At 57.1% G+C, this 23,842-nt stretch overlaps 3 protein-coding genes across 3 annotated transcripts; 2 read left to right on the forward strand and 1 right to left on the reverse strand.

Annotated features, from left to right (window-relative positions):
- Positions 1-552: 552 nt before the first annotated feature.
- On the forward strand, positions 553-3,439 carry LOC34624163 (the record flags this gene model as incomplete). Its single annotated transcript, XM_026338686.1, has 2 exons — positions 553-829; positions 896-3,439. Coding segments are annotated over 2 exons (2,821 nt in total), but the record flags the coding sequence as incomplete, so codon positions are not given.
- Positions 3,440-13,154: 9,715 nt separating this feature from the next.
- On the forward strand, positions 13,155-17,910 carry LOC34624165. Its single transcript, XM_026338684.1, has 7 exons — positions 13,155-13,947; positions 14,257-14,604; positions 14,758-15,613; positions 15,852-15,988; positions 16,098-16,173; positions 16,268-16,339; positions 17,481-17,910. Exons 1-7 carry the CDS (start codon positions 13,155-13,157, stop codon positions 17,908-17,910), a joined length of 2,712 nt encoding a protein of 903 aa, XP_026194469.1.
- Positions 17,911-19,143: 1,233 nt separating this feature from the next.
- On the reverse strand, positions 19,144-23,616 carry LOC34623847. Its single transcript, XM_026338685.1, has 6 exons — positions 23,473-23,616; positions 22,088-23,358; positions 21,674-21,785; positions 20,882-20,984; positions 20,312-20,453; positions 19,144-19,504 (listed from the first exon to the last, which is right to left on the reverse strand). The coding sequence occupies exons 1-6, from the start codon at positions 23,614-23,616 to the stop codon at positions 19,144-19,146; spliced, it is 2,133 nt and encodes a 710-aa protein (XP_026194470.1).
- Between the last annotated feature and the right edge of the window lie 226 nt (positions 23,617-23,842).

Genomic DNA, 23,842 nt, shown 5'->3' on the forward strand with positions numbered 1-23,842 from the left:
TCTCTCTCTTTTTCTCTCTGTCTCTCTCTTCTTTCTTTCTCTCTCTCTTTTTCTCTCTGTCTCTCTCTTCTTTCTTTCTCTCTCTCTTTTTCTCTCTGTCTCTCTCTTCTTTCTTTCTCTCTCTCTTCTTTCTTTCTCTCTTTTTCTCTCTGTCTCTCTCTTTCTCTCTGTAGAAAGTATGTCTCCTTTTGCGACGGCGAAGCGTCTTTTCCTGTATCGGATGAGGATTTTGTTCTGGCCGTGCTTGTACGTGCGAGGGTGTCTGCGTTGGGCACCCCGTTCTTGGCACGTATTTCTCTCTCTTGAGGCTTCACACACACACGCAGACAGAGCGTAGTAGTTCAGCCTGCGTAATTCTTGTGAGACTCGCTGGCTAGCCACTCGGGAGCGCTGCGAGGGTCGTGTTCTCAGGCTGGAAGTTCTCTCCTCCCACCCTTCCATCGTGTCGGCGGCTGTAGTCACGGGAGCAGAGGGGCCACTAGGCCCTCCAGCAGTCCGCGTGCGGTGTCTGCAGCGTGGCTGTGCCTCCCTTTGGGTGTCTCTGTTGAACAGCCATGCAGCCACAGACAATCAGGAGCCTTTCTACACCCTCCGCGTCTGCGGGGAGACTCCAGACGGACTCTTGCTGCCTCCCCCGTCTGCAGTTCTACCGGGAGCCGTCTTGCCGCTTGTTGAGAGCGGGAGAGTGCCTCCAAGCTTCCTGCCGCAACGCGCCTTCCTGAGCTTCCAGCTCGCCTTTCAGGCCGCTCCCCTTTTAGAAGCACTCAGTGCCTGGCGAGGCGCCTCGAGCGCAGACGCCGTTGGGGGGGTGGCAGCATCAGCATCAGCAGCGACGGGAGCAGGAGCAGCAGCATCAGCCTCAACAAGAGGCCTTCCCTCTGCATGTATGTCGCAGGATACTGCTGCAGCCTTGCTGAGGCGCTTGTACACCCCCCTCAGAGTTGCAACACGCCGCTTCATTTCGGAGGCATTGCTGCCAGATGAGGGGTCTCCCCAGGATGAGAACTCTCTCCTCCCTTTGAGTGTGGACGTTCGCAGCCTCAGGTTGCAGCCGAATCCTTCAGTGGGAGCGACGATCCCCTCGAGAAAGCGGGAGGGGCCTGCTGCACTCTGTGGCGCCTCTACGTCGGTGTGGGCTCAGAATGAGATGCTACTGGTAGCGGACTTGAGGATTCTGAACTTGCCCTCGACTGCAGCTGCCGCTATAGTTCGGGAAGAGGAGAGAAAGAAGCTAGCCACAGCGGCACCCCGGCAAGTGGCGGCGACGCTGGACGCGTTGCCTTGCGAGTGGCGCCTAGATGGGGTGTTGCTGCTGTTGCAAGAGCTGTGGAGGAGCTTCGCGAAGAAGTGGGAAGAAAGCCACTCAACGGCCACGTGTCTCCTCCGAACAAATCCTTCTGCCTCCAAGGAGGGCAGGCACAACATCTGTCCCTCTTGGGGCTTTCCGCTTGCGGCGTTTCTTTCGTGGAGCTACGGTTTCGGGAATCTTGCGATCGGCAGCAGCAGCAGCAAGAGTTGCAGTGGATGGGGGGCTCTTCGATCCTCCGACCCTTCGGCGCTAACAGTCGTGGGGATGGGGAGCTGCAGTGGGGGACAGAGCGGTCCTGTTGTTGCATTTGCTGCGAAGCCTGCAGCGGAGGTACACCTGCTGCAGCGGGGTGTCTCAGTTGCAGCTGTAGAGATCTTGGAAACACCTGCAGCAGCAACTGCAGCAGCAACTGCAGCAGCAACTGCAGCAGCAACTGCAGCAGCGTCCCCCTCCCGCTTCAGACTGCTCGCTGCAGCCTCCTGCGGCGCTGAGACTGCCCCGCCGCTGCGCATGCCGCAGCACTGGGTGGCTGTTGAGGACTTGTCTCTGCCTGCATGCGTCGAGGGAAGCGCTGCGAGCTCCCTGACAATCTCCTTCAGAGCTCAGACGCTTGTTGCAGGCCTGCAGCAAGAGTCTGCAGGAGGTCATCAGGTGGAGCAGCAGCAGCAGGAATGGCAAGAAATGACATTCGTGTCTGCTACGTTTAATTCGCACGTGTCAGTTCACTGCAGACTGTCAGACCCCGCTCTTTCTGTCTTATTCTCCGTGGAGCCCCTCTCTTTCCCGTCGAGATTTTCAGCTCCAGACGCCTCCCTTCTTCCCTCCGTTACACCGATATGCGCCGTTCGTCCTCGCGAGCGCGTGTCGTTGCAAGAGGTTCTGCCTCTTTTGCGATGGGATCGGAGTTTCGGGGAAAGAGAGGGCTTCGAGGAGAACCTCGCCAGAGAGGCTGAGACAGCCCTACAGGCTACGCAGCAGTGCAAGGAAGGTCTACAAGACACGGCGAGAGGACAGCACCCAGTGGCTCCTCAAACGGGCAGCTCCCGACGAGCATCTCTAGCACTTGTCGTGTCTCTGAGTCGCCCTTCTTCTGCCTTGTCACTTCGCCAAGAGGAACCGCTGCAGGACCGCCATCAACGGAAACGGGAAGTTTTCTTCACCCACTGCATGCGCTGGGGTATGGCCGTGCCGCTGCGCCTGCTGGAAGATGAGACGACTGCGGCACACTTGGCCGTGCCCCCCCCCGCTTCTCACGTGGAGCCTCTCGCAGTGATTCCCATCCTTTCTGCGCCTCAGCAGCTCCGCTTCGCAGCCAGCGCCAGCAGCCGTGACAGCCGCCGCTTGATCGCGCTCCCCTCTAGCAGCAACAGTAGGAGCAGCAGCAATAGCAGCCACAGCAGCAGCAGCAGCAACAATTGGCCTCTAGAGTTTCACGTGTTCCCCGTGCTGGACAGCGAATTGCCGGAAGTCAGTGCCTCGAACGAGGCTTTCGCTGTCTCCCTTAGTCGCCAGGGGCCTCTGCTGACTGTGCGTATCAGTCCCAGCCTTGAGACGAGCATTGGCGCAGCTCAGGCAGCCTTCAGCGACGAGACTGTCCTCATGGAGTGGACGCCTCCCCCCCGCACGGAGGTGTTCATCCAGGATCGCAGTTTAGGCCGTTCCAGGCTCCTCCTCCGCCTCGAGGCTGCAGCAGCAGCAACACGTCCCGTGAGTTTCGCGGAACGGGGAGACGCGGAGGCGCCTCCCGAAGCAAAAGAGACGGCTGCACCCCCCTTAGCTGCCTTTATCGTGGTTGCCTGTTTGGGGGCGCTAACCTTCTGGCTTTTGTGCCGCTCGACGGCCACTGCAGGCCCCTCCGCCTTCAAAACTGCAGCCGACAGTACACCGCAACACCCTTCCACAGGGAAGGGTGTTGTCAAAAATCAGGGTGTTTACCGCACTCGCTCGGGGAGGGCAGCGGCCACCAAATACGATGCGCCTGCCCCTCTGCTGATGCAGTCAACAGGCGGCATTCCAGCATACACACTCCAGTCGAATGGGGATTGGCGAGTAGAGGAGCCGCTTGTTGGAAGCCCCTGTGCGGTGTCTTCCGCTAGCGCGAAGACAGCGACGCGCTTTTACGACACTTAAAAGGGCCTCCGGGAGTGGCGAGTGCGTGGCTCCAACTGGAGAACTATTTGGTCAAGTGCAGCTGTATACAATAGACGCATACATGAATAGAGGCTTCAGGGAGGGCCTCTGTTCATATTCTGCCGGTACCTTCTCCTGCGCATTTGCAACCCCTTCTCCCCCGACTCGCCGTCCTTATGGGCCTATGGGCTAGACAGCGCCTGGCGAAACTGCTTTACGTCGCAGCCACGCTTGCAGCTGCAGCAGCAGCACTTCGCTGCGAAGCAAACGCGGACTGATGAGGCTTGGGAATTCCCCTGCGGGCTAGTGTTGCAGACTGTCTCCGCATTAGCTTGAGGGCCAGTAGTTTGCAGTCTCAGTGACCCCTTCCAACCTCACTCCGCCCGCCTATTCGCTTACTCGAGGGAATGCAAACACTTTGGAAACCCCGTAGCAGTGTTTCCTCCTTCTTGCGCACTTAGGACCCGCGTAGCCTAGCACACCAGCCAAGGGGCCGTCGGCTGTTTTGTAGTGCAGACAGCTACAGCTCTGACTGCAGAGAGAGGGGAGATACATCTATGACGCTCGATTTTGCTGCCCCTCTGCAAAAGCCCGAAAGACGCAATTGCTCTGGTAGCGCCTCTGCATGCAGGCAGGATCTGTGGAGGTCTCATGCGCATTATGTGTGCAGTGGGGCACTCTTAATGGGGTGCGGCATTATGCAGTGTAGAGGTCACTTATTTTTGCTTGTTTTGTTTTGTGTACACCCAAGGTGGCCCCCACAAACGAAGTAAGAGTCACTGGCTATGAGGTGCCCCTCAAAACTAACTCTTCCCAAAGGGGAGAGATAGTGTTCAAAAGGCTCAGTTGCGAAGACTCAGGGACGTGCAGACAACTTTGCAATCGCCGCTGGTGGTTATAGTGCGAAAAGGCAGGGAACATTTGGCCCTCCAGCTAAAGGCTACCGCTGCAAATATACCCTAGAAGGAAGGCTGCCCTCATTTCCGTTCTGCTCGAGCGCCACATGCTCTATAGTTCTTGTTGCGGCGGCTGCTGTCACACCAGCCCTGGTAGATGTTGGTACTGCAGCGCCCACTGGGGTCCTTCGCCTACTGCAAAGGGAGCGGTGGCAAATGTGCAACGAGCTTCTTGCTGCGGCCTGTGCTTCCCTCAGGCCATCTATCATGTCTACACTGCCTAAGCCACGTTGGGGACGGCTTGCGACATTAGCTGTCGTCTCTCCGCACTCAGGAGACCTAAGGACCTCCTGCACTTTTGAATGCAGATGCATAATTTGTTCTCAGACAGGCAATGAGTCCAACGCCGGTAGCTATGCGTCTGTAAACCAGCAGGCACGGGACTAACCACACATCAGTCCCTGAATACCAAAAAACATATCCATTACTCATGAAGTAGCGAAAGCTAACAGTAAGAACCAGCTAGCCACTTCACGCCCTCATGGATGTCAACTTGGCCCTGGCTCCGTCTCGCGGGTGATCCGGTACATCCGTTTACCTGACGGATGGCAGCAGCTAATAGAGAGACAACATGAGGACCACAATGTGGAGGTGTCAAGGAAGGGCATGAAAATGACGCCCGCTGCTGCTCGGAGACTATAGCCCCTGCGCGGAGAACTCCTCCTTCCGTTGTAGTGACTTGTAACCCACACATCCAGAAGCAACTCACGGTAAGACAGGCGAGTAGCAGTTTCCTAGAACGCCTGCAACCAGCTATATGCAGCAGCAGTGCGACAATATGTGCGAGTATGCACTGTTGCTGTTGCTGTTGTTTTCGGTGTTGTGTGCGTGTGCATTTGCGCTTGATCGCCAATAGATTCGCCAGAGCTCCTGGCAGTAGCATGCGGCTGCCCTCGTCTAAGGTAGCATCTGCGAGTCCTGCCTTCAGTGTGCTTGCGCCTGCGGAAGCTCCTGCAGTGCCATTAGTGAGGGCACCGAAGTGCATGCAGACAAAGGCTTCCCACTCTTTTCGTCGAGTAGCACACAGAAACCTCTGCTGCCTTTCCGGCTTCTTGTGCTGCTGGGTTTAGCGGGAGGCCTAGCATGGCTATTCGAAAGCAAGGGAACGAAACTACCTAGAAGACACTAGGCCTCGTCTCTCGAACACTTTAATTCTTAAATAATTTTCTGGAGGCCATAGCAGCAGCTTGGAGGCAAGTGCAATGATGGCTCACAGCTCTGCGGAACCGCCTCCGTAAATGCAGTCTAAATACCTGCCTCCATCCCCATAGCCTCACGGGCCCATGCGTTCCCTTGATACCAGCACCCTAAGCATAAAAGGACCTAAGACAGCTTCAGGCTGCCGTGAGAGCACTGCCAAGCGCAGCATACAAACTCTAAATGAGGGCTTAGTATCCTAGGCAGGCGATCAAGGAACCATTTTATCTCCACGAATCACCGGCATCAAACAGAACAAAGAGGCCCCGCACCCGCAGAAAGAATACGGCAAGCGGCATTCCTTCTTTTTTCAAACTGGTCGACAAAGGCAGCGCGCTCTGTAGTGAAAGCAGCACAGGGAGAGAGAGAACGACTTGCTGGGGAGCCTTTGTACCGTCTGATGGTTCTGGTGTGGACACGTCAGTCTCACGACGCATGCCCAGAGGCTGACCTCCTGCCAGCAGCCCCTCACGCGTAGCGGCTGTCTGAAGCTACACGGTGAGTACAGCTGGTGAGGTGCCTATTTTGCAAACGGCTGCTGAGCGAGGCCGCAAAGTAAGAGAAGGGCTAGCAGGACGGCACCGGCTGGACTAACTGGGATTCTCACGCTAATACGTGCTGCGGGGGGGAGATCTACATCAAAGCACAAAACTCCATACCGTGGACTCTGACGGGCACTTCTGAGCCTGAGGAGATCAGGGTCGTTTGGCTTAAGGGGATTAAATTGACTTACCGAGCTTTCCGTCGTTTTTGAGAATCGATGCCTGGACCGCTCTCTCTCTACTGTCGGCTTGAGGCCAAACCTGCTTGTCAAGAAATCACCCTTCCAGGCACAAGCGACTAACTCAGGAGTATTTATGGGGGCGAGCCACGAGTTAGGAAGGGGTGTTCAAAAAGCTCTTCCTTGTCTGTTCCAGTCAATCTCTCCACATCTTCCGAGCGGCGGACGCACCGAGGTGGAAATTCCCCGCCACAGTACTTATAAGATTGCATGACTTCCTCTCAATCTAAGTTATGCCACAAAAGATACTCACGGCGTCTACGGCACCCGGAGAGGCGACTGGCATGGCGGACAAAGCCAAGAGCAAGTCTCGTAGCGCTTCTCCTTCCATGGGAAACGGCAATTATTACCTGTTTTTATGTGGCGAACGACTTGTTTTTCAGGGGCTGCTGCGTGGCCCTCAACTATGATCTAGCGATGCAGAACTATACTTCGATCCACTCAGAAGTGCAAGAGCTGAGTTTCAAGAGGCAATACAACAGCATGCCGCGCTCCACTATACACCAAACGAAATGCCACAACGAAACATTTGAAGAGCCTCAGATCCCTGGTTCACTCTGTACAGCCGAGATGGGCAGCTAGAGAGGCATGTCAGGTGGAATTACCCAAGTGTTGCACAGTGCAAGTCAGCCTGCCCTCTTGACCTTGGCTGCACTCGACTGAAACCGTTCTTGCTGTGGATAAAGAGACTTTTCATTGCCATATCTGATGTAGTCCATTTATAGCGAGCTCGCCAAACGGGAGACGAGGTTCTCGCATTTCAGCTTTTCTGGGGAATGCAAGAGCTTTGGCCATGAGCGCACGCATACACAAAGCTGGTGGCAGGGGACGCCATCGATTCTCCAGCGATTAGCTGGCATTACAGATGAATAGACAGCAAAAAGCTACCTCAATTCGCACGTTTACGCAGAGATGGAGAGAACCTTCGCGGCAATGCGTGCGCTCATCTAGACGTGCGGGTGTTTTCAACTCTGCTGCTCGGCCTTTACTACAGCAGGGCTGGAAGTCGCAGGCTTCAGCCTGCTTCCAGAAAGAAGAGCCTCCACGCACTGTCGCCGCCGCAAATGTCTTCCGTGTTTGTGTTCTGCACCCGCTTCCACTGCCAACAGTCCGTTCTGACACAATGAAGCCTCATAGGTCCGTCCTGTAGCGCATCTCGGGCTCTCTCCCCGGAAAAAACGAGACTGCTTCCCTTCGCTCCTAGTGCACCTTTAGAACTCCATAGAGTTTGGGCACGTAAGGAGGGCAAAGCAACACTCCTAAATCCTTAGTGGCGAGCTCCTTGCCGCAGTCCTACACCTACTTCGGTCGACTTTCGGTGCCTCCCACTTCCTCCAAGACGCGTTCAGTAGTTAAATCCGCACATCGGGAGCGTCGGACTCTTATTTTCTTCGCACATGCTTTTTATGTGAACATAGGGCGATGCGCGGGGGAAACGACAGCCACACAGATCTCGGAGGGGCGGGGAAGTCTGCCATCCTTTCAAACTGGCTGTGCCATGATCTCCCGTACTTCATTTGGACCTTGGCAACCCCACACTGATGCAAAATTAGGGCTTTCAACCGGCTTTTACGCCGCATAGGCGAGGCTAGAAACACCACCGACAAGCCTGTTTCCCCCTCTCAACAAGCTGTAGCCCAATTGAGGAAAGAGCAGCCTTTGAAATACACAAGGCTATTAGGCCTCCAGGAGAAACAAGAACTCGACAGAAGCGGTTCATTCAACCGACCTAGCATCAAAAAGTTGCGCCGCAAAGCGGAATACAGGGGAGTTCCGAGCTGTCTACTTAGAGTCAGTAAAGTTACACCAGGCACTACAGGCGGAGCGTTGCAAGGCTCTGGGAACAGCAATCACCAAATGGCACAGCCATCTTGAAGTGTGCGAAGAACGGCAGCTCGCCAAAAACGCTGAATAGCTGCTCTGCTACCCTAGGTACTTACGTAGCCACCTGATACAGTAGATACCTACCCAGCAACAAAGCACAAAACATGCCAGCCTCTCTGTGAATCCGCTGCCACGAAGCACTGCTACAGTAGCACCTGCATGCCCGCCACCTATTTTACAAGCTTTTCTCATGCTACTCTTGCAGCTTGTGCTTCCGCGGCAACCCTCAATTCAGCAAGGATAGTTACAAGGGAACATCCTGATCCATAAGACCCCAAGGCCTCTCGCTGCCTTCTGTTAAATAGCACGAGGGAGAGTGGCATGCAGCCGCAAGCAGAGCGTCCCCCTGGTTCATGCCTAGCAGTGTTCAAGCCATACGGCCCTATATTCCCAAACCTGTCCCCCCCAATACACCAGCTCGGGTGAGCCCCTGGTGCGGGTGCTGCAGCTGCTCTTGCTGCTCTTGCTGCTGGTGCTGCTGAAACAGCTGTCGGTGAAGTTGGAGGAGTTGCTCTTGTGCTTGATGCCGAGGCGGGTGCTGCTGAGGCTGCTGAGGCTGCTGAGGCTGCGTCAAATGCCGTGGAGTCTGCAACTGGCTTTGCTCATGAAAATGTTGCTGTTGCTGCTGCGGCTGCACATGCTGAGGTGACTGTTGTAGCTCCCTCTGTACCTGCTCCAGTACGTGTTGTGGCTGCTGCAGATGCAGCGGCTGTTGCTCTAGTCGTTGTGGCTGTTGTTGCTGCGCTTGAACTTGCTGTTGCAAGTTCCGCTGCTGCAGCTGTGAATGCGGCTGATGTTGCAGCTGCTGTGAGTGGTGGTGCTGCTGCTGCCATGAAGGCTGCTGGCAGGGGTTCTGCTGCTGGAATATCTGGTGCTGCTTCAGTCGTCCTAAGTGGGGCTCATGGTGTTGATGGTCTTTCGCATTTTCGCCAAGCTGTAGCTGCTGCTGCTGTGGCTGTGGCTGTTGCTTTTGCTGCTGTAGCTGTTGTTGGTGCTGCTGTAGCTGTAGCTGTAGCTGTTGCTTTTGCTGCTGTAGCTGTGGCTGTGGCTGTTGCTTTTGCTGCTGTAGCTGTGGCTGTGGCTGTTGTTGCTGCTGTTCTTGTGGCTGCTCTGCCTTACCATCGGTCTGTTTTGCATGGTCTGCCTGCATGTTGCGTGGCATCAGCTGTGCTCTTATCCTTTGCAATTCGAGAACTTCATGGCTTCTCAGCTGCTGCATGGCAGCTGCGGCAGAGGGCCCCGTCGCAGCCTCGGCAGCTCTCTCTAGCGCGAGCGCCCTCAGTGCGAGTTGTTTCCTCGCTCTGCGCCTCCTCGCGGCGAGCTGCCTTCGCAGCCACCTTCCTGCGTCAGCCTCAGACAATTCCGCAGGCACGGAGAAGAGAAGATCTACATGGCGCTCGACTCCCGAAGAACGATTGCCAGTAGCCTCCTCGCAGGGGGCCAGGGGGGCCCCCAGCGCCAGGGGGGCCCCCAGCGCCAGGGGGTCTCTAACGGTTGGGAGGCCCCAAGAGAAGGATCCGCGGAGGCTGTACAATTCGGCGTAGCTGTCGGCTTCTCCGAAGGGGAAGCCGCCGCACATTTCTTCTTCTGACGAGGAGCACCACGCAGCAAGGGCCTCATATCCCGTCTTAGGGGCCTCCGTTCTCTCGGAGGAAGTCGCCGAGGAGGAGGGCCCCCCTCCCCCCGCCAACGAGGCCCTCCCATCCTTCGAAGGCAACTCTGCTTGCGCCGAGGAGCCCGAGCTGGCAGCAGCGTTGCAAGGGCTCTTGGCGTTCTCTTGCTGCTGACCAGGCGAGCTGCAACGCAGGAAGGAGTCGCCTCGCAGCCTCGTCCTGTAGGGTTCCTCCTGCAGCAGCGCGGCAAGAGGCGCGCTAGTAGCTCCCCCGGGAAGGACTGCATGGGCGCTTGCGCGCTGGCGATCGCCTTGATACCCCTCTGGGGGCTCTAGGAGATACGCAGGGGGCCTCATCATCATAAGCGAATGACTAAGGAGGCGGACGGCCTCGCTGCCTGCAGAAGCAGAAACAAGGCACCCTCCGCGTCTCTCTCGCCCTCTCCCAAGCGTGCAGCCTTGGGAAGCTCGCGCCCTCTTCAGTGCCGTGCTGGCGCCTTCGAAGGCCTCTTCTCTACGCGGGCTGCGCGCTGCTCAGGAGGGCCTGGCAGCCTAAAGGAGGGGAGAAAGGAGAACGTCTTCTTACCGCACGCCTGGGAAGTGGATGCCTTCGTGTACCGAGGGTTTTGCTGGGAAGCGACGAGAGCCTCGGCAGAGTCAAACAGGGAAGCTGCGCATTCACAGAGTTGCTGCGCAGCGAAGGCAACAGCCGAGGCAGCACGGAGGCACACACGCACACACGCGAAGGCCACTAAAAACCCCTTTTCTTTATAAAGGCAGCCCCCCAAAGCTAACAAACACCCCCAAGAAACCGAACTCCCTTCCCCGTTAGCTCGCAGCCAGCCTCTGCACAGGTACTGCCGAGGCAGAGTAATTTGCCAATCAGCAAGTCAGCTAGAGCTCCCTTCCAGCAGCACTCATCAAGCATGTTGAGGGCCGGCTGCGGAAGAGGCTGAGCTGCGGGGGGCAAGCGAACTGCGTCGCTAGAAGCTGCATCGATGGTTTCGGCAGGCGAATTGCAGCGTGTTCAGCGAGAAGTAGCTCCCCGTGCAACTCGAGATGCGCTGAGAAGACGCGCTCCTGAGCTAGCGGACTCTTCGGCTCACGGTAGTAAGGGCTCCACGCATCTGCACGCTGAATTGCGGGTTGGATTCTGCTCGCATTTGCTGGCGCTGCCGTGGAGTCACTTGAGGAATAGATACCAGCAGGGGGCCCTCCACCGCGCTAGTGGACCCCAGGGAAAGATCAAGAGCGCCCACGTCAATGCAGCTCTCCCCGTCCTTCCCGCCTTCTTCTTCCTTCGGCTTCTTGGCTGCCGAGGAAGCAGAGGAACCACTCCCTCCCCCCGAAGCTCCCTCGGGGGGTCCTGCTGCGTTTTGTGAGGGGATTGGTGTCGCGGCTGGAGCCTTGCGAGGCACCCTCTGCCGCTTGGTGACCTCCCTGCAGGAGCACAAAGAAAGCCGTCGATGTAAACCCTGAGCCACACACGCTGGAGGGGCCTTCGTCAGGGCCCCTTCCCTGCAGCAGCAAAAAGCCTCCCATCTCCGAAAAAGCCACGCCACACACACTCGCCGAGAGCTCTGCGCCAAGCTAGCAACCAGCGGAGCACACGTTTCTCACCCCTCTTGTGCTGCGAGTGCGTTGAGCCGTCTAATCAGAGCATCCGCCTTTGCCGATGCCAGCGCTTGGGGGCCCCCCCGCGGTCCGCTTCTGGCCTTCCGCGATGTCTCAATCAGCTTCCTGACGGATTTGAGCAAGGGGCCCCTTGCAGCGACGGCCCCTGGGAGGGCCCCCGCCACTACCCAGAGGCCCTCGCCCAAAGATCCGTCCTTATACAGCGGCACCTTGTAAGCCGAGAGAGAGCCTTCCTGAGGCACGCCTGCTGCTCCTGAAGAGGCCTTTGAGACGTCTCGGGGGGGCACTCCTAGACTTCCAGGAGGAGCTGTCAAGGGGGGAGGCACTCGGGAAGAGGCCTGAGAAGGCGGCAGAGAGGCGCAGGGAGCCACCGCGGGGAACCCGGCTGCTGCTGCCCCCCCGGGAGACTCCCGCATGTTGGACGCTGAAGGGAGAGTTGGGGGGGAGGCATGCGGCGAGGGCGATGCAGAGAGGAGCACGCGGGGCGACCCTGGGGAGGGTTGGACGACACAGGGGGCCCCCGCTGATCGGGGGCCCCTGCCCGAGGAAGGGCCCCTCGGGGAAGTTGCCTCATTGCCACGCGTCTGCTGCCCAGTAGCCGCTGCCGCTATTCCAGCCAAAGAGGCTCCCAGGCTCCCTCCCCCGGAGGCAGGCTGCGGGGACCTCATGGGCGAGCGCTGCCTCCGGCGCTGCGAAAAGAGGCTTCAAGAGGCGTCGAGGAAGTCTGCCCCGCACACGGAGTCTTTGCGAGGCCCCTGGCAGCGCACTTTTAACGCTGCTTTCGCCAACCAGAAAAAGCGCAGTCGTTGGCTATCTCCTGCAGGTCCAGCTAGGTACTAGAACCCGTGGGTGCGGTCCGGGTGTCGCTTCCCCCCAGTTTCCCCCCAGCTGTTTGGCTAAAACTCGCCGTACCGCTCCCAAGAATGGCAGCGCTGCATGCAGCAGGGCTACTTAAAGGCTTTCATCTGATGCACGGCTGGGCTAGACGAGGGCTCTGGCTCAGCTGTACAGGCATACGCGGTGAGGGCCCCCTCCCCTGCTCCGCCGCTGCGTGGCTCCGTGTCCACTGGAGGGGGCCCCTAAGGCTGTCGCACAAAAGCAAAATTGATGCAGTTGCCGATAAAGGGGCCCTACAGGAAGAAACTTGCCTTGCGAAGCTCAGCCATATGGGGGCCTCCTCCCTCAGTCATACCCGCCATCGCCCCCCTCCCCGTGCGACTCGGGTGTAGCACTTTGCCGGAAGCAGCGGCTGCGGCAGGGGGATTGGAGAGAAGCCACTAAATTTTATTCTTACTGGTGGTCCCCCTAGAGCATTTGAAGCCTTGTGCTTCCCTGTTTAGCGGGTGTAGGGGGGCCCTGCTGGGGAGGCGAGGCATGCTTGCGGACTACCCTCTGCTGCTGGGTAACGCGAGCCTAATGCGCTTCTCAATGCGTGAAGAGCCTCAAAGGGCTGCTTTCCCCCTCGAGCAGCAGAGGCTTTCGGCTCGGTGGCTGTCGGCTGTGCAGGGGCGCCTCTGATTCTGACAGCCAGCCTCTGATCCTGACAGCCAGCCTCTGATTCTGACAGCCAGCCTCTGATTCTGACAGCCAGCCTCTGATTCTGACAGCCAGCCTTGGAGGTGTCTTAGAGGCCTTCGCTCACGCTTCACAATGGGAAAAAAGAAGCAGCGCAATCGTACGTCTGGGCGGAACGGCGGGGAGGAGACGTTGCCGTCCTCGAAGATCCCCTCTGGCCGTTCTAAGCGTAATGGCGATGCAGGTTTGAACGGCAAGAAGGGGCTGATGGCGGGGGGAGCCTTTGCGGCCTCCCTGCTGGCTGTAGGGCTAGAACTTCGCGACGTTGTAGCAGATGGGAACTGCCTCTTTAGAGCTGCATCTGACCAGCTGTTTGGAGAGCAGACGCAGCACAAGAAAGTGAGGGCTGCAGCCGTGGAGTATATGGCGGCTCATGCCGATATCTTCGCGCCTTTCACGGACTGCGACGAAGAGCCTTTCGCGCGGTATCTCCGGCGTATGGCAGCGGATCGCACGTGGGGGGGCCAGCTGGAGCTGCAGGCTATTTCCCTCGCCTTCGGAGTGAACCTGCTGATTTACGTTGCTCCTCCCGAAGACGAAGAGGACGCCGCTGAGGAGCCTAGGAATGCCAGCTGGAGGACAGCCTCCACGAAGGCTTCAGACGCGCATTCCAAGAGCGACCAGCGCAAAGGCAAGTGCACTGGAAGGGCCAAGTCTGAGCCGTCCGATGTGGAGGCAGAGCCGCAGTGGAAGCTCTGGCGCATGCAGAATTTTGACGCTAAAGCCGTATGTCTACAGGTTGCCTTCCATCCGGATACGGAGCACTACAGTTCCGTGAGAATCGTGGGAACCTCCCCACAGGCTCCAAGCACGCTCACCCTCGAGCAACTCGAGGCTTATCGGGCGAAACAACCCCAGGCACGCTGCTGTACAGACAGCCCAACATGTGAGGCCCCCTCGGAGTCGCTGCTTCAGAGCCGCCTCCAGCAGCCTGCGCCACTGCAACCCTCGACGACGCTTCCCCCCGACAGCTGCAGCAGCAGGGAGCTGCACAAGAAGAGCGATAGCGACAAAATCTGCGAAGGCAGCAGCAGGGAGCTGCACAAGAAGAGCGATAGCGACAAAATCTGCGAAGGCAGCAGCAGGGAGCTGCACAAGAAGAGCGATAGCGACAAAATCTGCGAAGGCAGCAGCAGGGAGCTGCACAAGAAGAGCGATAGCGACAAAATCTGCGGAGGCAGCAGCAGGGAGCTGCACGAAGACGCATTGCTCCAACACCTCCTCCGAGCAGCTACGCTTGCAGAGGCTTCTCAACCCCTGTGTCCAGCCTGCACTGCCTGCTGTCACGCAGCTCAGCGTCTAGGGGCGCTTACAGCGCAATTCAACACCCTCGACTTTGAGGGCAGCACCCTTTCTCAACACTGTCTCCCCACTGGCAAAGAGCCAGAGCGACCGCTCGTCGAAAAAGCTCCAAGACAGAATCCAGGAGACTCCTCCTCCGTGTGCCTCAGAGGCCAAAGCTGCTTCGCAGCCGCGTGGAAACGCTCAAGAACAACACCCTTGAAGATCGAGAGTAGCAACAGGGGTAGCAACAGCATCAGCAGTCGCAACAGTAGCAAGAGCAGTACGGACGACACCCCCGCCGTCGTGCAGACACTACTCCCGACGGAGGAAGGCCCTCTCTTGAGGCAGGAGTCTCCCGAGCCGAAAGTATTTGTTGCCTTGCTCCCCCCACAAGGAAGGGTGTCTGGCAGATCTGCGGCTGTTGAGGAATTCGATGTGGCGAATAGCGGGAAACTCGGCAACGGAGAGAGCGGTGGCAGCCTCGGCCGCTGCTCGAGGAGCAGCGATAGCAGCAGCAGCAGCGATTGCGCACATTTCAGGAGGCGCAGTGTGGAGGGTTGTGCTGCTGCACTTGCAGGGGCCTCCTTGGGTGGCTTGTTTTCTGCTACAGACTCCCTTGGCTCCTATTTGATGGGCTGCCCCTCTTTGGCTTCCGCAGACGCGGCAGTCCCCGCCTTGGCCTTCTCGCCTCCCCGCAAAGGAGCGTCCATTGCAACAGCGAGCAGCACGAAGCGGACCGTATTCGCAACACCGGCTACAAGAGCAGCAGCAGCGTCCAAAGGAATTCGAGTATTCTCCAAGGAACTCCCTTTGACTCCGTCTTCTAGCATTTGGACGGCCCCCGCGGCGGCTTTTCGCGTGAAGATACCACCCCCCTCTTGCAACAGAAGAGCTCGTTCTTTGCCGCCTTTGCGAATCCGTTTGCTGCCTTGCGCACGCGTGTGGCTAGCTGGTGAAGCAGCCTCGGCAACAGCTGCTGAGGGGGCCCCCTCCTTGTGCGTCGCCTCCGTCCCAGACGGAGGGGCCCCCCCCTCAGTTGTGGCGGTTCACGGGGGGCTTGCAGAGTCTCGTTTCCGCGCAGATTCTTGCGAAGGGGGGGGTCGTCGCGATGGAGGATGCGCTGCTGCTCAGGGAGCTGCAGCGCTGCTGCCGCCAGGCTCTCCACAGCAGCAGGCGCAGCACGTGGCGAGGAAGGGGAAAGTTACAAAGCGGGAACGCGCGGAACTTAAGAGAGCAAAGCGGCTGCAGAGGTTGGACGCTGTGGCGTGTATTAGACACGCGCTGGGAAGGGCAGACAGGGGGGGAAGCAGGGTGCTCAGCTGTCATGCACACCGAGTTGCGAGGAATGATGTGCCGCTAGACAGCGCGTGGAGGGGCAGTTGCTTTGGAAGGCCAGCCTAGCACTTCAGACTCGGCATCTCATTGCAGGCCCTCGATCTTGCACCTCTGCTTTTGTCGTTTGTTGCGCGCATGTCTGCGGCGATGCAGGGAACAGAGCCGATTGGAGCGTCGACGCATAGCGGCGTCTCGTGGACTGTCAGGTGAGAATGGCGGCACCCTGCCCGAGGGAGAGGGGAGCCCCCCAGACTTGGATGGCACTATGCAAAAACTCGCTCACATGACGCGTAATTTGCTAGCCGTCTAGGATTTTTTTGGTCAAGGAGGAGGCTCTGAGTAGGGCTTTCTGAGCTGAGCATGTGTAGAGGAAGCTCTCGAGGTCTCCCGAGTATCTAGGCTGTAGAGGCAGTGCCTCCGGCAATTTGAGAGGTCTCTTGAGGGCCCCTGCAACAGCTTATTACAGAGGACGACGGCTCAGGGAGCCTCATGCCTGAAAAGCCTCGCCAAAGCAGCTTCTCGGAAAAGGCCCTGTGTGCCAGGGGATTCTTAAAAATTTAATTTAGGAGGCTAGCTCACAGGTGCATAGCAGGTGCTGCAAAAAGGTTGTGGACTCGGGTAGCGAGCCCAGTTGCAGAGCGGTAAAAGGTGAAGAGGCAGAGACAACGAGGCAGGCAGGCAGCCACAGCCAACGACGCAACAGAAGGCGTGGTGCTCGGCGATGAGCCTATAGAGAAGGCATTCGCAAAAAAGGCACGATGGCTGAGGCCGGGTGAACCGCGCTAGCAGCGAGGTGGTGATACTGTTGGAGAAACTAAAAACAGAGAGCAGACACAGCGGCACAGAATTGGCGGCACTCTAATGTGTAGAGGGAAGCACCTCAATCAAGAAGAGGGAATACGCCAGAGACGTACACAGGGAAAGAGCGAGAGGGCAACATAATAGCGATGTAAAGCCTTTTGTGAGCAGCAAGTGTAGGTAGGAGTCAAAGTGGCGTAAGTCCAAAGTATTCGATCATCCTTGTTTTCTCCTGTGCAGCCAGCGGCTTGTAGCTTTGCTTGCCAGTAGCCAGTGAGGTCTTCTCCGTGACTCGACCCCTGGCCACGGGTTGCCCTCCTGTGCGGTGTGTAGGCAGTGCGGCTGTCATGTCTCAGAGGGAGGGCTTGGTTCTGACGTTCGGCAGTATGCTGCACTGCACTCAAGCGGGCCGTAAATGGGTATATGAGCCTGCGCGAAAGATCCTCGTCCCTTCTTTGGTGGACACCTAGAGCTTGCAGCCTTATAACAGAACGGCATTACTGCTATGCAGGAAAGCTCTATTATGCAGCGTTTCTCTGCATTCTGGCCCATTCAACTGGCTGGCGCCTTTGGCTGTGTGGGGAAGAAGGACAACCGCGCAATGGTCAAGCTTCGACGCAGTGGCGTGCATCCCCTCCATCAGACCTATGACTCCCAGATTTTTTCGTCTCTTTGTGCCATTCAGCTAGCCCGGCGGGGGCTTTCTGCGCTGCTTTGCGCAGTCGTGTGTGCCACCTCTATGCAAGTCGAGTGTAGGCGCCCTGGGGAAGTTTCTCATGTCCGCAACTTAGGGGCCTTTCGGTTCACACTTTGAGCGCATGTGAAATCGCATGCATCGTATCATTCTCTGGGTGTCATCTGGATGACAGCCTGCAGAGAAGGGCCCCAAATAAGAACATCGATCCGCATTTTCTAGCGCGATCTCCTCTGAGCGCTGACTAGGCGATAGACGTATTTTGGATTGCCGCGGGGCCCTCTTCAGAGGTCTCGACAGCCGTTGGCGCACCGCGTTTGTCAGTCCTTAGTCCTTACTGGGGAGGTCAGTTGCGTATTTTTCGCAGGCCTCCGCTATGGCCGCCTAGTGTCGCGATTTTCTGCGGCTCTGTGCCGTGCACACACAGTGCACCCAAGCCATGCATCATCGCAAGCCCCACTGCGAGGAGCTGCCAACGCACTCTCCTGTGGCACCCCTCCAGAGCCCGCTGCACACGAGGTAGCTTCCCACAGAGGCCAGAACAGCCCCTCACTGACAGCAGCCAGCCGATGCCATTACCCGCAGGGCCCCACTAATGGGGCCCTCACCTCAAGAGCGCTTAAACAGGTCTACTCCGTAAAGGGAGAAATTTCATATGGGGAACCTTCCGGCAGACATGCCCTTCTTGAGGCCACCTGTTCGGTAGCAAGGCCCCCGTAGGGCCCCCAATTAAACTACAGGGGCCCTAGGAGAAGCAGCTAGCTGGCATCGTCACCAAGAGAAAATGCGGTGCCCTCATCCCCCACTGCTTGGTGCTGCTTGGCGCTTTTGCATGCAGCATGTTTCTATGCAGAAACGGACACTCCGGCGCTGCTGCTACCGCAGTCAGCTGCCCATCAAGATAATATATATTTTACATGCATGCGAAAGTGTGCTTCTGGCCTGTATACTGCTTTCAGTCCGAATCAAACTCGGAAAGGTTGATTACTTCGTCTTCCTTGGCCTGGATGCCTCTCTTGAAGCACGCAAGCCCCGAATACTCTTCCAAACAGGAAGCTCGACTTATCGCCTCCCGCAAGAAGCTCAACCCTCTCGTCCGGAACGCCGCGATGATGCCTGGAGAGCAGCAGGAGCAGGTTGAGCACTGAGGCTGATGTTCCTTCAAAACACTGAAGTCTGCAGAGGGCCAAAGGCAGAAGCAGACGCAGGCGGAGGTACATTAATGCAAAGAATGAGAGGGCCGCAGAAAATGGCAGCGAGCATACAGAGAGAGAGACATAGACACAGACGTAGACATAGAGAGACATAGACATATAGAGAGAGAGACATAGACATGTAGAGAGAGAGACATAGAGATACATAGACATAGAGAGACATAGACATATAGAGAGAGAGATAAGGAGAGACATAGACGTTGACACATAGAGAGAGACACATAGACATAGAGAGAGAGAGAGAGAACGAGACGCCCTAGCAAATCACCAAGCAGCCAGCGGAAACAGGCGAAACGTTGCTTTAGAGAGGCATGAGGACACGCATTCGGAAACCTTATAAAAGTGACATAAATCTCCTCTGTTGGGTCTCATATGAAAGAAAGCGGGCATGCAACAACCATACACAGTCAAAACTCCGCTGGCATACACCTTCAAGTGTCTGTACTGCGCATAACAGTCCCAAGGAATCCCTAGCAAAAGGGGCCTTCCCGAATATATATATATATATATATATATATATATATATATATATATATATATAAAGCTTGGAGTATTTTTTTCTTGTGTTTCTCCTCGCTGCGCTGCTGTTGTTCACGGTCGCTTAAGAAGGCCCTCCCAGTTGCTCAGCATTGAGCTCTCGCCAAGACTTGAAGAAGCAGCAGCAAAGGCGGGTGGGAAGATCGGTAGGCACTGGCGCGACATGCGCGAACGGCTGGCTGCCCGTAGGATGAGTGTGCATTCACGAAAAGGCGAGAGCAGCAAGAGGGTAGGTATTGGTCGGCGAAGGAGCTACAAAAGAGAGCGAGGAGAGCAGAGAAGGGCAGCAGAACGTTTTAGCGGCAGCAGCCAGCCCACCTGCAAAGTTTGCTCTTATCATATGCGGCGTGGCACCGAGACAGGAGAACCCCTGTTGGTGTTTCTGCTGTTGCGAAGTAGCAGCAGCAGCAGCAGCGCTGCCTCCTGCGAGGGGATCTGTCTCGGAGTGCTGAGCAGCGAAGCGAAGGGGGTGTTGTGTCAGCGCTGCTAACAACTCTACAGCCACCGAACAGGCTAAGGCCCCAATGCCTGGCCTAGTAACAGTGCACTGCTCATCAAGTGCCCTACAACAACACACCGCACAGAGCAGGCAAGCAACCCGACTCAATAAGTCTCTTCCCTCTCCCCCCTCTCCCCCGATTGATGGAGGCACACAAGCAATGCATATCAGCACAAGACCCTCGGCAGCAGCACAGCCTCACCTGCGGGAAATTGAGTCTGCGGGCCCATTGACTGCATGACAGAAGTAGCAGCCGAGCTTGTTGCCTCCAAAGCCATGACGCATGACGAGCATCGAGTCGAAGCCAAGAGCCACCGTGATAGCCAGAGGGGGAGCCCTTTCAGAAGCAGAGGGAGACTTGCTCATGTAGCTATCGTGCCTGAAGCAAAAACAGCCACAGGTCCACGCAGCTGCGTTTGCACAAGAAAAACGCACTTGCAGACGTAAGCAGAAGTCTGCAAAGCGAAAGCAATGTGTTTGTTCTGCTGATTGACGCAAGCTGCAACTGAGTGCGTCTCGGACGAAAGTCTAGCGTTATCATGGCTGATAAAAACCACGTCAAGGGGCTAAGAAGCGCAGAAAATTTCCACACGGCTGCTGCCTCTCTCCCTCTCGAAGCTGCCTGCCGAGTACCCCTTATCCGCCTGCCTGTCCCCTATGGTATTATACATCCATGTATTTGCGACGCTTAGCCCCCCAGACACTGAGCTTACAGACAGATAGTGTACATATACATATATATGTATATGTCCACACTTTATAGACAGCTAACTGGCTAGCTGGAGAGCAAGGAGGCCTTGCGCAGCAAGACTCTGTGCCGTTTTCTTCCCTCCCTCCCTCCTCCTCTGCTTCGTTGAGAGATTCCTCTCACCTCTCCGCGACTATCAAGGAGGGCAGCCAGCGAGACTCTCTGCTGTCCGTAAGCAGCATGATGACGTCGTGAGAATCCACAAGGCGCTCCATTGTGGCAACACCGCGACTCAGCAAGCCACCCAGCAAGAATCGGGGATGCCCTGTCCATGCAACACACACCGCAGAGGGGCACGCACAAATGCAGAAGCAAAAGAACACGCGTACTCCTCGAGCACGCTAGCCAGCTAGCCACGAGGCTCGTTGTGGCCTTCCGCTTCCCCCCCTTCCCATCCTCTACCCATCCTCTTCGAAGGGAACGTTGAAAGAGAGGACTGCCGAAATCGATTACAGTGGCGGGCAGCCAGCTCGAAGGCGTTCTGTGCGGAAGAGGCTAAACAACAAACAGCATGTGCGCTGTAGAAGCTGCGCATCGTGCACCAAAATCCGCGGAGATACCGCCATCGGGAGACAGAGAGAGAAAGAAGCAGCCAATAAGCGCGCCGCAGAGCGTGCAAAAAGGCTTCTTTTTGTTGCTCTATCTGCCCAGCAACTAGCTGGATAATAGCAGTGGGAAGGCATTCGTGAATACCTGGCATGGGAACGTCGAGCACTACTGCGTTGCATTCCATGCTAGGCCTGACAGCCAGGATACCATCACGGGCAGCTTCTGCCTTGAGTCGACCCAAGCCACCCTGCAAGCAAACGGCAAGCACGTGTTGGAACGATCCCCCTCCTCTGTGTCTGTAATGCAAGGCGTCTTTCCCAAGGGGCACCAGAGACAGCGAGTCTACTTCCGCGCATGCGGTGACCAAAGCGTCTTCTCTTGCTTGTGTTGCAGTGCACTGCATTTCGTTGTTGTTGAGGGGGGAGAAGGGGGAAGGGAGGGAGGGAGGAGGTCTCTATGAGCGGTATTACGAACATCCGCAGCGGCGTCTTGGTGCGTGAAGAGGTTCTGTCTGGAGGGGTTGTTAAGAGCCACGCGCCCTCCATCGACGAATGTTATAGTCCTACAAACAAAGAAAAGGGCGTCGAAAGGAGAGGCAAGGGTATTTTGAGAGAGAAAGAGAGAGAAAGGCAGTGCCAAGGAGGGGCAAACACAAAAAGCACGGCCCCTCATTATACACGTAGAGTCCACGAAAAAGAACACCTGACAGGGAGCTCAGAAGGCGACTGAACTACGAATATATGTGTGTAAATATATATGGACGCAATGCAGCATATGCCCCCTTCGAGCGCAACTCCACATCCAAGAGAGAAAAAGAGCTCCTTCTTTTGCCGGCTTGGGAAGGCAAGGCCCCGCTGCTCCCTCTGGTGTCAAGAGCAACGCATGCAGATGAGGCAGGGGGGAGGGGAAAAAAGGCTACCACAAGCCTCACCTGACACCCCAAGCGGCGAGGAGTCGAGCAACGCCGCAGCCAAGAGTTCCTGCGCCGATTGCTAAAATGCGAAGAGACTGCAAAGACTCCGGCACGAAGGTGGGCAGCACACGCCATCTGCAGCACAGCCACACAAGGCACCACAGAACCCTCGACAGTGAGTGTCGTTATGTACATAGATATGTATAGAGACAGAGAGGGAAAAGGAAACAAACGACTGCCCGCCTTGCTGCTCGCGCGTGTTTCGCCCCTCTGCATCATCCCTCCCAGACACGAAGAAACCGACTGCGGAGTGCGACATCAACCCTCTCTCTCCTTCTCTCTGTCTCTCTCGACCCTCCCTCCGTCGTCGCGTTGACGCCTAGTCCCCTCTCGCCCTCCGCACACACCATCCCGCCAAGGGGAAGAATGACAAGCACCTGATAAGCTGGATATTGAGATCGTCAGCTTCCTGCTGCATCACACGAGGATCGAGAAAACGCCCTAAGTCCACATGAAACAAGGCCTCTATCCGTGGGGGGTTCTCGGAGGTTCCTGAAGAGACTACTCGCTTCAAGCGCGCCACAACCATCGAAGCTCTCCGTCGCTCTCCCGCAGGAGCTTGCAGGGGGAAGGTCACACTTGCAGGCGCTGCATGCTCTGGGGCGGCAGGCGTGAAAATTCCAGCGAGGTCTGCTGCAGTCGGCAGTTGCGCGACAAACACTCGAGAGAGCGGTGCAACCACCTGCCCCCATGCTGCTGCGGCTGCTGCAGCTGCTGCTGCAGCTGCTGCTGCAAGAGCCGCCTCTTCGCTGCTGCCCTCTGCTGCGTTGCACTTCGATGCTTCGCGCGCAGCAGCAACAGCAGCTGCTTCGGCTGCAGCAGCCGCTGCCGCAGCACTCTCCACACGAAGATCTAAGAGCCAGTCTCTGAAGGAAAGAATTGACAGCTGGCGCCCTCCCAACGCGAATCGCGCGCTCAAAGCAGGCAGCAAGCCACGCAGAGGCCACCCCAAAGCATTCGTATTCGAAGACGGATCCATCACGCACAAGTACACCTGGGGCGCATCCTGCTGCTCCTCTTGCTGCTGCGACAACAGCTGCTCCTGGAAGGGCAAAAGGTCACGAAGACTGTCCAAAGCCTCTAAAGGCAGCAGCTGCAGCCGCGCACTGCAACGACTGGACGGACAGCCCAACTCCCCACTGCTACTGCTGCTGCTGCTGCTGCTACTGCTGCTGCTACTGCTGCTGCTACTACTGCTGCTGCTACTACTGCTACTGCTACTGCTACTGCTACTGCTACTGCTGCTACTGCTGCTGCTACTGCTGCTGAAGTTCTTGAGTACAAGGAAGCATCCCCCTGCGAGGAAGGGCGAGGCATTGTTGTCTAGAGACCGGATCTTACTGGAGATGACAGACAAATCCGCAGCGCTAAACGCCTCCTGCGTCTTGCGAAGCTCCTTGTGCTGCTCCGAGACAGCGTCTCCTTGGAGTTCGTTCAAATCCGCAATGATCTGTCTGAGCGTGACGGGAGCCGCTGCATTCACTGCTGCACGAGGTGCTCGGATATCTGCTGCCGGACGAACCGCCGGGGTACATACAGAGTAGGCGGCTCGCTGTCTCTTGAGATCTAAAAAAGCCTCCAAGACGAACCGGCAAGGCCACGCACTCGCAGGAAGCTGTCTGTACACCTCACGCGATGCGCAGAGCGCCTTAGCTTCAGCCCTTGTCTCCCCGTTTTCTAGCCTCTCTTCCGCTGCTGCCGCTGCTCCCGCTCCTGCTCCCGCTCCTGCTCCTGCTCCTGCTGCCTCCGGTGCAGTCGCTACTGCTGCTGTTTGCGTTCCAGCCGACAGAGGAGGATCGGGAGAAGGTTCTGCAGAGCTCTCGAAAAAATCCTGCCGAGGATCTGTCTGCCGTTGTTGTTGTTGAGGTTGTTGCTGCTGTTGGACCTCGTAGCCGCTTAGCCGCATAGTCCACAAGTCGCGATCGCTGAGAGGAAGATGCATGATGACGTTCTGCTGTGGCAGATGCGCACACGCGCTGCAGGAGCAGATGGAAGCTTCGAGCCTCTGGAGGCAGCGCCCAGCCGCGGCTCGACTCTTTACTGCCTCCAGGAGATCTTCCTGACTGTTGTAGACGCGAAGAAGGCCAACAAGAGGCCGCGTGCCATTCTTCAAGCAGCGAGCAGCAAAAGGA

This window comes from Cyclospora cayetanensis, unplaced genomic scaffold, assembly GCF_002999335.1.
Source record: "Cyclospora cayetanensis isolate NF1_C8 unplaced genomic scaffold, CcayRef3 CcayRef3_contig_298, whole genome shotgun sequence".
NCBI classification, from domain to species: Eukaryota; Apicomplexa; class Conoidasida; order Eucoccidiorida; family Eimeriidae; genus Cyclospora; species Cyclospora cayetanensis.